Source organism: Tenrec ecaudatus, chromosome 16 (genome assembly GCF_050624435.1).
Source record: "Tenrec ecaudatus isolate mTenEca1 chromosome 16, mTenEca1.hap1, whole genome shotgun sequence".
NCBI classification, from domain to species: Eukaryota; Metazoa; Chordata; class Mammalia; order Afrosoricida; family Tenrecidae; genus Tenrec; species Tenrec ecaudatus.
In genome coordinates, this window is record NC_134545.1 from 62,548,904 (window position 1) to 62,562,759 (window position 13,856).

The window sequence follows — 13,856 nt, forward strand, 5'->3', positions numbered from 1 at the left end:
ATTAATCTGTAATTCACCATACATTTTCATACTTGCTATAATTTTGGTCATTCCATATGTTCTGCTTGATGTGCTTTATTTCATTTCAGTTAGTCCAAATGTACTGTCTTCCCTAGGCTATCCTTCCCTTCAAGTGGAACTGGAAACCCCCCCAGGGTTACACCACACACCACCCACCCCTTTCCAGCAAGATTACTGTAGTGAGAGCTCTAGCCTAGAGTCTCCCTGTAGAACCCCCAGTAGACTGAGTGATGGCCTAGTACCTTCCGAGGGAAGCGTAGAACCTGCAGCCCATGGACCTCCGGTTGTAACCGCCGAAGACACTTCCTTAGACGACAGCAAACTGGAAGAATGGGGACCTTTGACAGAAACGCCTGGAGCGATGGACTTAGATGAGAGCCAGTTGGAGGATGTGTATCTGAGTGAGTATCCTCCATACCTTGGAAGTTTGGCCGGGCTCCCCAGAGACGTGGAGCCCACGGAGCCACTGAAGCAGACTAGAAAGGTAGGCGGCAGCCCTGAGCAGCAAGAGAAAGAGAAATCTGGTCCTGATGAGGAGATGACGGAAGAGAAATTCAAATGTCTGTTTGAAGACATTCACCTTGAAGAAGGAGTTATGTCTGAGGAGATGACAGAAGCAAAAGTACAGGCTATTCTGAAACGTGTTCAGCAAGCGGAACGGGAAATGTCTTCAATTACAGGTTGGCAGAACGAGACATCAAGTGGAAACTTGGAGTCCCCTGCTCAAGCCCGAAGAATAGCTGCTGGGTTACTAGATCCGCGGGATGACAGGTACGAGTCTGTGCAAGAAAGCGCAAAGTCAAACCCAGGTGTGCATGTTAATAGTTGGTTTCAAAGAGAGGCCCCTTTTTAAGTGATACTTCCTTTTCCAAATTGATCGTGCCGCTTTGGGAATCAGTCATGCTTTGAACATTTATTTTGCTCACCTGGGGAGAGAAGGTTGCTTTCAATTCCAATGTAATTTCTGAAGCTAATGAGAACTGGCAGGTGCACAAAAATGTTCATGTGCTGCCTAAAGATGTATCCTTTTCTTTTCTCTTTTGAGTACGTGTGTTCTTTTTATAGAACCAGTAATTATCATTCAGTCAAGATAATTTAATAAATAGCAGTCCAAGTCTGTTTAGAAATGTAAGCATTTCTATATTTACTGACTGCAGAGAATGTATCGGCGTTATATAAAATTTAAGAACTTAAGAATACAGATGAAAAATCAACTCACCTTCACTACCTACCAGTAATCACCATAAAGTTGTTGGTGTATTTCTCCCCTTTGCACATTAAAACCAAACAAACATTTTAATATAGAACGTACAGGGAAGCCAAAAGAAACAGTCCTCAACACTCCAGGTATATAAAGGAAAAAAGCATTTAAAATTTTACATAATAGAAACAGATGGGATATATATTTATTTATACCAATTAATACTACCATGATAAAATGTATCTATAGCCCAAATAATTTCCTGTGAAAATGGTTTCCGTTCTTATATAACGTGCTACAGAAATAAAAGTACATGGAGCTCCCAGACAAATGCCACCCCATTAGGTATCTTATATTGAGGCTTTGAATGAGTTTCTAAGATCTAAAAATACCACTTTCATCATCTTTTAAAATAAAATTCGGCTACCTATCTCAAGCTGTTTTGTGCCTTGAAAAAGGAGCATAGCTTGCCTACCTTTTGCCTCGCCTAAATAATGCTCTCTCAGTAATAATGGACATTATTTTTATTTACGTGCATATTAGCCTAACGTGGCAACTACTGACGATGTTGTCGCACAAACCTGTGGGCTTTGTCCGACCTGATTAGCCGTTGAGCTCACGCAGACACTGCAAGCAAAAGAAACAGGAAGGACTGTTACTGCCCTGGGATGGATTCTAGGCGACTGAAGTTACTTCATAACCACATTTAATATTCTGCTATCACTGATAAGATTGTTGAAAAATCTTTTCAAAATTAGAAGATCAGTAGATTCTATGCATAACATATCGAAAGGATTCTCAGGAAGAGAACGGATGGTACCACTGTCAATGTTGATAGCCGCAAAGCAGGAGATAGAGGGAGATGATAGGAAAAGCATTCATTTAAGAAAAAATGTTCACAGTCTTATTGGCACTTTAGCCACATATCACACAGTTCAATAGTTCAAGCGTATGGAAAGGTATTCGTTTGTTTGAAACTGGCCGTAAGTCCTTAGTCTCTGCCAGTGAATTATAGAGAAATACTACTACTGATCGGCTTGTTCTGTGGAGGTGGAAGAGTACCAGGGACTAACTGTCGTTCAGGTCTGAGCATATGTGGAGAAGGAGAATTTAGGCAAGCAGTTTGAACGAGGGAATGGAAACATAAACAGAAATCACAAAGGTCTATGGTATAGGATCTTCACAGCCTGAAGGGCTCTTTGGCCTTACACATACCAAAGATGGTTATTGGCCTTAAAAAAAAGTGTTCAGATATAAGAATTCTATTTAAACACATGCATATACTGATACAACCTATACTGTCAAACCTGGGAGCATCAGAATCTGTCAGAAGGAAAACACAAATATGATGGGACTTCAAAAAGTTTATGAAAATGCAAGATGAGGGCGTTTCCACGAACTTTTTGAAGTCCCCTCGTGTTTTCCACTTAAACGTGCAAAAGTAAAGGCAAAACAGGGAACCAGGCCTTCTGACTCTCACGTATCATCCGTTTGTTGCCTTCCGATTTTTACACATAATGCCCTGGAGACTTAAAAGAATACACAAGCTGCAAAATACCCCGACTAGGCTGTGCTAACACTAGGAACTCTGAGAAGTTGCCTGTGAAGAAGTGTTGGCGCACCAAGACTGTGTAGTTAAGAGAGGTGCGGTCAGTAGACACAAAACTCGGTCACCATGTGGAAGAGGTCGGCACCGGAGAAAGTAAGGTGGGGGTGCTTTGTGGGGGGTGCTGGGTGGGACAGACAGCGTTACGGCAAAGAACTGACAGTTGGGTTTGCTAGAACGTTTATGTCTTGTCTCTCAGGGAATGTATTTGGAAATGTAGCCTCCCCCTTTTAGATGGATGTATTTAGAACTTTAGGTATGTTAATAAACCTCTTAGGATAAATTTGTAAGTTGGAGAATCCAAGTAGTTACAAAACTATGGTTAAAGAAAAGAAAAGATGGCAGCGTAAGCAGCTAGCCAGTTTAGGAGTCGGGGCTTGGGGGATGCCTAGCGTCTATACAGTTCCTGCACCCCCACCCATGTTAATCCCTGTCAGAATGACTCGAATGACCAGCTATTTCCTGCCTTTCCATTTGATGCCTTCCGAAGTTATTCCGTGCATGGCTGTTAAACTTGTACAGCTTCTGCCGTTGTAAACATGTGCGTTTCCTCTTTTGCAGTCCTGACCAATGCAGAGATTCCATTACCTCATATCTCAAAGGAGAGCCTGGGAAATTTGAAGCCAACGGAAGCCACGCAGAAGTCACTTCAGACGCAAAGACAAAATCTTACTTTGCAGAATCCCAAAATGACATTGGGAAACCGAGTGGTAGGGAAATGCTGAAACCCCAAACACCCGGCTCCGGTCGTGTTGAGAAACCAGCATCACCACTAGCAGCGTACCAGAAGTCTCTGGAGGAAACGAGCAAGCTTGTCCTAGAAGAACCTAAACCCTGTGTGCCTGTCAGTATGAAGAAGATGAGCAGGGTGCCCCCTGCGGACGGCAAGCCGCGGCTCAACTTCCACGAAGCAGAGGGGCCCAGTGGGTCCGAGCAGAAGGTATGTCATCTCATCTCAATGGACATGACTGGTCTTGGCTGCTTTTGAGAACCTGTGGCATTGGGCCCAAAGTTCTCCACTGGATTATCAAGTGTGACATTGTAGTACCAAGGATGGGGGTAAAGAAGACAGGGCGGAGTCAAGCATATGCCATTTGAATGTACTTTCATTCATCAGATAGGAATAGGAATCATTGCAGCGATTTTTCAAGAGCAAAGAGGAACAGATGTTAAGTAACTTAAGGTTCAATATTCATTTTGTCTGGGATCTAGGTTTCCTAGCTCCCAGTCTATTCTTCTCATGGGCAGAGGAACATACTTCTGTTCCTGTGAAAGAACTAAAAAAATCCATAAGCATCTGACTCCCTTTTAGTTGCCTGTCCTGTGAGATCTTGGGTGAAATGTGTGGTGTTATAGATGGAAGAAACAAGAATCTCCAAGCCTAAAAGGAAGTGAGCAAACACCACTGTTAGTTGCCAGCAGTTAGAAATTAAAGTTAGAAGTGTCATTTTTCAGTATTTGTGTAATTTAAATTCATAATTATTTTATTTTCAGTGATTTCAAAACCTTATTGTGATCAAATTAATTTGATCTTTGAACTTTCCTGGTTTTGTGTTACCATCTAATAGATATTCATTCTTTGAGGTTTACCATTTTAAGGTATTTAAGTTTTTTGGTGATTAGAAAGTAAAATCAGCTCAGTTTCTTATATTTTTTACTGCTTTTACCTTTTCATGACCTCTAAGATAGACATAATTAACTCTGTCTTCAAAATAATAGCACTTGCTGTTTTCCCATTAAAAATATTTTTGTTGTTGTTGTTCACTTACGATCCACCTCAGTGCCTTGGGAGGAGAAAACAAATACATTATTTTCCAAAATAATGAATTCCTAATTAAGTTGAGATTTATTCTAGTCACCTCCTAGTTATTCAGGAGCTAATTATCTACTTTGTCAACAAATCTGTGCTTGCCTTCTTCCTTCTGCCGGTTATCTTTTGGTCTTGTTTCCCGCTTGCCAGAGTGGAAAGGGCGAAGAAATAGAAGTCTCATCCAGCACTCTCCCCCATTAGTGCTGTGACATTAAATTTGGTGAGGGTAGTTATTAATGAGCTGGGTATTAATTTAGGATATCATTGAAGCATATGATGACTACCACCACCCACCATCATTGATCACATCAATTCTTTTCTATTATTTTTTCTTTTAAGCTTTTTTGTTTGTTTGAGCTGTTCTTCGACTTCCTTTCTCACCTCTGCCATTTTGAATATTGATTTCTGCCTTTGAATTGACTCAGTATACTTAAGCGATATCCATATGAGCGGAATGTTCCCCCTTTAAAATGAGCTCACAAAAATATGGAGAGTTGGGGAACTGATTACAAGGATCCACATGTGACCTCTTCCCTGGGAGAGGGACAGCAGAGAAGGGGGGAAGGGAGACTCCGGATAGGGCAAGATATGACAAAATAACGATATATAAATTACCAAGGGCACATGAGGGAGGGGGGAGTGGGGAGGGAGGGGGGAAAAAAAGAGGACCTGATGCAAAGGACTTAAGTGGAGAGCAAATGCCTTGAGAATGATTGGGGCAGGGAATGTATGGATGTGCTTTATACAATTGATGTATGTATATGTATGGATGGTGGTAAGAGTTGTTTGAGTCCCTAATAAAATGTAAAAGAAGAAAAGAGAAAAAAAATGATTAGGGCAAAGACTGTACAGATGTGCTTTATACAATTGATGTATGTATATGTATGAACTGTGAAAAGAATTGTATCAGCCCCAATAAATTGTTAAAATTAAAAAAAATATATGGAGAGAAGCAATAATGTTAGGATTTAGCTGGGATGGTTTTCTCTGCAAAATCCTGTTCAGCAGAATGTAATATAAAGCAGAGGGCCTATCAATATGAAATAACAGAAACTAGAAGAGCCTTAAAGCTTTTATTGAAAGTCCATCATCTTCTAGTTCGTTTTCCAAGAATTTTTTGCACTGTCTCATGTAAACAAAGGCCGTATGTGTACGCATGTATTCGTACTGGCCCTTGGGAAACTAAGGATAAGAAGGGTCTGAAAATGAAGGTCTTAGATCTGAATGGAAACTCCCCTGAGGTCATTTGTAATGGAAAAGAATTACTGGTAGAAAATATTGAAGATTTCTTGTAACCGAGCTTGGTATTGGTCATCAGGGGTCTTTCTCCATTGTAGAAAGGTTCCGTGACCATAAGCATGCATGTGCAGGTCAAGCTTCTAGGAGATGTGAGTCTGATCTCACAAGATCCAGGAAGGTTTAATAAGTGTCTTTTGTGGCCAGACCATAGTACAGTAGCACCCGGCTACGTCATCTGATAGACGATCTTAGAAAACAGCCCGTTTTTTCCCCTAAAAAATCAGGTCAAAAGTCCAGGTGCAGCAGCTCTTACCCGGATGACTGCCTGCTGTTACAAGGTGAACACCTGCTCTCTCCCCATGAAGCAACCCCGGGCCACGAGCGATGAGTATATCCCATTTGGGCTCCGCGTGTCCTCCTCTTACCGCTTCCTAGAGAACTCTCTAAACGGAAGCCTGTTGGATCTGGGATTCTGCTTACGGATAGCAGACTCTTTTTCCTTCTGTAAGCAACTAACGTCAGGATATGCGATAGGATGATGTGGTGGTTGACAACCAGGCGTTGTGGTTGTGCTTCTACTAACCCAGGATCATCTGCTTTTGCATTTTCCCCAGATGGAAACCTTTCCTCAAGAGTCCATGTATGGAAAATGCAGATCGAATCCCCTCCCCCTTGCTTAATTAGGGCTGTTTGTCTTTGAATGCTTGCTAGTAATTCATTTCTAGTGCCTGTACGAATTCCTCTTGTTTGTTTCAGCTCTTTTGAGCTTAGCGGAGCCCCTTTCATAAAATGTGGATCACTCAAAATACCCCAAAGTTGCTGCCCGTTTCTGAATTTTTTTTTAATAAGAATTTTGCAATCAACAGAATCTCTTGGTGGGACAATCGCAAACTGTTTTTTAGCCCTATGTTATTAAATAGCGAATTTTGAGCAGGTGTTTTATCTGGAACTTGAGGTTGATATTTCCATAGCATTTAACAGTATGTGTCCAGTTTCTCTTTGGTTTAAAAAAAAATGAACTGGTCTATTTGACTAATAATTTCCAGATCATTTTGTTCAATAGCTATACTTCTATCAATGTTACCTTTCTTCATTGTACAAATGTTGCCATTCCTTGTCCCAGTGAAATCTAACTACATCTAACTATACCCCAAAAAGTGTTAGATTTCAAGTAGTTAGTGAAATATGCCAGAATTGTTTCCAGAATCCTGCCATGAAAATTAGAATAAAATCAGTTTTTCAATGAGTCAGCTGCTTCATGGCATTTAAGTAGAAACATTACTTTGTCCTGTTGAATTAGGAACTGTTAGCTACTTGGTAGTCTGCCCCTTTTGCCTGCCCTTCCTGCCGACTTTAATATTCTGTGCAGCCTTCTCTTGACCAGGGGTCCTCAAACTTTTTAAACAGGGGGCCAGCTCACTGTCCCTCAGACCCGTTGGAGGGCCGGACTATAGTTTTAAAAAAAAAGAACTATGAACAAATTCCTATGCACACTGCACATATCTTATTTTGAAGTAAAACAAAAACGGGCAAAAACACCCGGCGGGCCGGATAAATGTCGTCGGCTAGACAGTGAAATGTTCCTTTCTGCTCGCATTTTATGTCCGTTCTTTTAAAACAATGATTCAAACTTTTACATATTTTAAAATATTCCTTCTTTCCTTGGACTACAACTTACCAAGCAACCAGTATGCTGGGGGGAAAAACTACTTTATATCTGCTAAATAAAGATCAAGTAGATATCAAATATTAATGATAATGTAAGTATTTTCTTTGATGTCCAAAATAGCTTTTGATGAAGTTGTCAAATCTGACCAACTTCTTTATAAAACTCAGATCATGTGTCCCTTTCAAGGGCAGCCGCTCCAGCCAGTGAATGCGGTTCTTTCATAATCAATATCTTGGGCTTTCTGCTACCAAAAAAGGCTCTGTGATTGTTACTAACACTTTTTAATTTAATTGCTGTGGTCTTCCTTTCGAATAATTTCTCTGTAGTATTTTCATTTAGAATTCTCAAATTTTTTCTTCACTTAAAATTGTAGCGTCCTCACAAAACGACCTCATGAGTTTCCTTAGAGGGAAAAAGAGCCAGGAAAAAGTAACCCTTTCCTGATTCCCCCTGTAAGTGTGATGGCAAGCTTGTGCTAACCCTGCCTTTCCTAGGACTTGCAGGGCAGTGAGAGTGAGCCCAGCTCGGAGGAGGACCGCAGGGTCACCACGCGCGTGACACGCCGGCGTCTGATTATCAAGGTACCCTGCACGGGACCGCCACGGAGCCGCTGGATGGCTGCAACTGGCCTTGTCGTTGGTGAATGTCAGCGTGCTTGGTGACTCGCGGCGCTGTACTTGTTTCACGGCTCACTTGGCGGTGTAGAAACACAACCACCCGACAACAAGCCACGCTGCATGGCAGTGCGTGTTCTGGCTAGGCCTGTGTTGGACAGGTGGCAAACGTTTTGGTGGTTTTTTTTGGCCTGTTCCAAGGTCCCTTGGCCTTTGTAGTCCGCTTTCCTTCGAGACCCATTATATGTGTGAACAAAGACTCCCTCTTGGTGAGCTAACGGTCCGTGTCCGGTGGAGATGTGCACTTTAAACGCCAGCGGCTAGAATGTAGGCTTCAGCTAACGACGAAAGGGGACGAATGAGTCCCCCTCCAGTGTCACATGACACTGATCATTTCTAAATGAAAGTCAATTCTTCATTATCAATCAGCGCCTGGGGTTTGGGGACGACCGCCTGACATGGATAGCTGTGACTTAATGTGAGTCAAGCAAACGCTTCTGAAATAGACCGTTTAACTTCCTTGGCATAGAAACACATCAAGCTGTGTTTTTTATGCATAAGCAGCCATTTTTATGGAAAATGAGGGGGGAAAAAATAGAACTCTCTTGCCGCCGAGTTGAAAACCCCATGAAGAAAGGCCCCTGACTCACCCACGAAGGCCTTCTGAGGCACTGACCTCACGCACTGCAAGGCCCTGCAGCGCGCTCCTTCCTGCAGCCTGCGGAGGGGCTTCATCGCTGCCTTCACAAAGGTCTCGCTCAATGGTAGAATAATTGAGTGCAGAGAACTGGGAAGTCATTTGCCATGCCTTTGAATCGGGTCCAAACAACTTGAGGCTCCTCGGCTGGCAGTTTAATAGAAAAATCTATTGAGAAGCCACTTATCAAAGGTAGTGTCCAATCCCGAAGTGCCCAGAGAGCCTGCAGAGAAGAGAGAAGGTGACTTCATAAGCGTCCAAACCGCTCTCATCCGTTGCTTGTACGTCCGTGAAAATGAAAGAAGAAAAGTCTGCAAAGCTGATCAGGTGCAGTTTTTCTGACACTGGAAAATGATTAAAAAAGTAAGGCCTTATCTAAATCTAGGGCTAGCCCCGCAAATCAACCTTTAGCTCCATGGGGTTCTCACTCTGCAAAGCACGAAGCACTTAACATTCCACAGGGGCCGGTAAAGGACTTCAGACACTACCTACCAGTAGTCTGGATAAGGTCCAGAGACAGCTCCAAGCCCTCCCAAGAGTGAACGGAGGCAGCACTGTTCGGATTTCCAGGGCCACTTCACTTCCAACCAGTGAGCTACAAATTCCAGTGTTCCTGGTGTCCTCTCAGGATACAATTTGTAAACTTAAAGGACCCCTCCCCCTCCCTTCTGACTAGCTGGCTTAAAATGGGGAGGGGGTTTTCCATTACCATCTCAGGTTCAGTAGTTAGCTAGAATGACTCACAAAAATCATGAATTCTGTTACAGACCACAGCAAAAAGATGAAAATCAGAGCCCTAGAGGCCGAGGTCTGAGGTCTCCGCGTGTGTCGACAGAGATGTCGCACTCCTGGGTATTTGATGCGCTCAGAGTATGTCAGTTGGGGAGTTTACCCGAGGTCTCAGGATGCAGACATCCTTGAGTCCAGCACTGACCACACAGTTGAACTCAATAGCCAATCGCCTACCAGACCTCTGATTGCCTGGTTAGTCTCTCTGGAGCGACCAGCCCCACTCGGATTCATCTCCGAGGGGCCCACCTGAAGAAAAAGGAATTCCAGCACATTGCAAGGGTTTAGACGTTACTTCCCAGGAACCTAGGACAAAACCAAGCTGAATTATTTTATTATACAGAAGCCAATTATTGTTGCCTAGCATATAGGACACACATACTAATGTTTAGCCTGTGATTGGGGATACTCATCATTAGTCACTGCCTACGTATTCCTTGGGATACGAGGAGGGGAGAAACACATGCCTAATTTTCTGTTTTTAAAGCTACATATAATTTCTGCTCAAACTCTAGTCCATAAAAAGTGTCTTCAAGTAATCATATATTAAAGCAAAATATCTTTATAAAACGCCCTGTACAATTGTTTTATAACTTATTTTTTATGTTTAATGTATTCATATTTTATCCAAATTCACCTCATTCCTCATATGTATTTTTGATGATTTTCTATATAAAATAAAACTGATAATCCTGCCCCAAAAAGGGAAGGCCACAGAGAGAAGACAAACTGATGACAAAAACATCAGCCTCCCAGTGAAGTGGGGTTCTTTCTTTTGGGCTCCTCAAAATAGGGACATGTATCATCAATTAAGTTTTAATTGTGTTAGGGTGAATTATTTATGTTCTTTAGCTTAATATATGAGTATACACGAGAGCTTCAAAAAGTTTGGGGGAAAACAGAACTGGATATTGGAATTTTTCCACGAACATTTTGACGCCCCTTCATAAATGATAAATTCCCTCTATATATGTTTATTGATTGATATGCACACATATTTTTATTGAGCTCTTAAGCTTAGGAGACCACAATACTGTCTGATGCTGTAAACTTTATGCAACAGGAAAATGTCTACTCAGCCTCCACTTGTGGAGGTTGGTGGCACTGAGGGAGTTGGCTGATTTGGAGCTGTGACTGGAGGAGAACCGTACAAACAACAGAGCCATTGAAACAAGCTCAGAATCGTCTTTCAGCTGTGACTGAGAAATAGCTGAAACTGTCATTAGAAGCTATAGGTATAAGGAAACACTAGACGTTCGCTATATTGGACGCTTTCTGGAGATGCTTTCCTGTGTAGGATATTGCAGAGGATCACACTGCTGCTGCTTTACGCCATACGTTGGCATCTTTCTCATGAGTAAGGCCTCCAGGAACTGCAGCGGTGCAAGGTCAATATGAGAGTGGGATATAGGGCGGGGGGTGGGGAAGGGGGCGATTGGCGAAGGATTAGAGTATTAGGACCCAAAGAAGTCTTCAGTCTGTGGTTCCTCCTCCTTTTTCTAAATGACAGGACCCAAACTTGTAGATGAGTTCATTTATCCAAAGCCACACTGCCAACAGCTCTCGAACCCAGTCCCTAAGCCTTTTAGTGAAATGCCATCTACCTGCCCCGCCCCCAGCACACACACACAGTGTGCGTGCTCTTCCAAGACAGACGGCACTAGGCCTTTCACTCATGCAGTCCTTTCTAGGGAAAGGCACTATTGAGCTGTTATTCTTGGAAACACTATCTGAAGAGGCTGGAATGCTGGGAATTTGACCTACTTTACAGAGACTCCAACCTGGACTGAACACGCATATTTGTGACGTTGCTATAGTTCCATCTCCCTCACACTACAATCTCAGAGCTGAACACTCTTTCCATAGGAATGGCCTCGTAAGGGAAGCAGTTAATCTGGCCAGGACTCTACAATTTCCACAAGTCAGGGCAAATTCATCTCAATTTGTATAATAATTGGATAAAATAATAATCTTACCATTTTTCTCACTTTAACTTTATATGGGGGTTCACTCATTTTTTAATATACATACAAAGTTTTTATTACTTCCAAATTTATGGGGAATGAAGTAAGCTAACATAATTTCCCCATTTGTTTGGTGGCCTTTTATATTTTATCCATCTACTCTTATTTCTTTTAAAATTTGGTAAGATTACAGTGACTGAATGCTTGGGAGCAGTTTAATTCAAGAATGCAAAACCAGCCATGTGAATCGGTTAATCTTCTATGCTTAAACAAATAGAGTGATTGAAGATGAAAGTATTCAAACCAACTAAGAAACTAAACGAAGGATAAGCCTTTGAGTCAATAAAGTAAGTCCTCATGATGGGAGAGAAGAGAAATTATACAAAGCTTGATAAGAATCAAACAACCCCACTTTCTCGATAGAGTTCAACTGATTTTTTTTAATTACACACTGCCTAAGTAAAAGTTTGCACGTTTCATCAAAACCAAGCAATTCAAAAGTATCTAAGGCCCTATTTGTCCATTCCATTTTTCAGAGAACCGTCTTCAGATCGCTTTTTACACATACCTATCTCCGTATCTGTAGTCCGCACCCTCCACACTGGCATCTCGCAGAGATCCCACCTTGCACAAGTGGGCTACCCCACACACAGCGCCCTTGTGCTGAAATTGTATGATGTCTCCATTTTCATGTCTGCATCAATCAAGACCTCGTTCCTTTGGAATGGCAACATGCTTCCATCTGTTTTATCCATTCATAGAATAGTATGTACTTAGTATTTTTCTGTTTTGCCCTTTAACGTTGTATTTGGTTGGGTAAGTAGCTGAAAATAGGCCCTTGCATGGTACAAATGGTTAGCACACTGGAGTGTGAACTGAAATGCTGGTGATTCCAATTCACCGGTGGGCGGGGCTTTAAAGGCCTGGCGACCAGCCTTTGAAAACTCAGTCTCCAAAACCCTGCGAGCCATAGTTCTACGGTGACACGCCCAGAATCCCACATATTAAACTACATGGGTACCCATGGGACCTGATTCAACACATATAATGTATGTACGTACATACGTACGTACACCCTGCTGGTGCAGCGGCTAGGCTACTAGAACCTTCCGGGTGTTCAGTAGGCTTAAAGACCTGCCTAAATGTTACCATAGAGCAATTCTGCCACACAGGGTCACTATGAGTCAGAATCGGCTTAATGGCACACAGCATTGATGACCTGTATATGTGGGGAGGGAGGGAGGAACATCCACCTCTTATTCGGGAAGGGGAAGTTTTCATGTTGTCTACATCAGTGTCATTTTATTTGGCTCACAAGTTCAAGGAGAGAGGAAGAGAACTTATAAAGCCCAATTCCTTCTGCAAGGTTCAAATGAAAATGCAGCTAGTCCTCGTTAAGGCAGCTCCCGGGTATGACAGGACAGCACACGCGTTGTGAAGGTTCTTAGAGAAAGGGAGAAATGAGCAAGGAATTTGCCAAAAATATCAGTGTCAAGACCAAGGCTAGACATTTTATTTACTTAAAAGTACAAACTCCATTAAAGAGTCCTCTCCTTGCTGACACGAGGTCTTGTTTATTGTTCTTCTATATTTAACAGAATCAAAGATGTATGAATTATATATGAATGGATTCAAATTCATGAAATATATGATATAGATATAAAGACTGTCTTCCTTTTGATCTGTAAATTTGCATTATCAAGGTCAGCTGTTCAACAATTTATGTATGTATATAAATGCATATTTCATGAATTTACTCTTTCAATCCATTCCTATCTAATTTACTCTCCCTATTTAGTACGTTTCTACATATTCACTTAATTTGGGCCTTAACTAAGGCAATAATTGATTATACTTCATAATCTTTTAAAATAAAGATACCATGTATATATCATTACCTTGAGTTATGCAAACTCTGAGTCTCTGAGACAATGAAAATATCTACTTACTAGAATACGTCTCATTATTCTCAGCAACTGACTTCACAGGACTTTGCTTCCTAAGGCTATTAATATAAATCAAATTACTTGTATATTTTTATACTTGCAATGATAGATTCCATGATTCTTTCAGAGATTGCCTAAAGACTTAGTATTTGATTATGAAACCGCCAACAGGATTCTATTTAGTTGGATTTTCTTGAGACGCTTGAATTGTCTACCATTCAACTTGGACATTTTAAAAGTTGGCTCAAAAACATGACTTCATTCATGTTTAGAATTTGATATATAACCTCCCATGACCTT

General features: G+C 41.6%; 1 protein-coding gene across 2 annotated transcripts in view; it reads left to right on the top strand.

Annotated features, from left to right (window-relative positions):
• The window catches only part of ANK3 (ankyrin 3), a 367,935-nt gene that overhangs the window by 334,731 nt on the left and 19,348 nt on the right, over positions 1-13,856 (top strand). The window contains exons 17-19 of one of the 2 annotated variants that reach the window (XM_075534955.1): positions 117-422; positions 702-792; positions 3,390-3,768. In XM_075534955.1, the coding sequence (XP_075391070.1) occupies positions 117-422; positions 702-792; positions 3,390-3,768 (776 nt within the window). The remainder of the gene's footprint in view (positions 1-116; positions 423-701; positions 793-3,389; positions 3,769-13,856) is intronic. The other variant, XM_075534954.1, reaches the window with a different exon arrangement.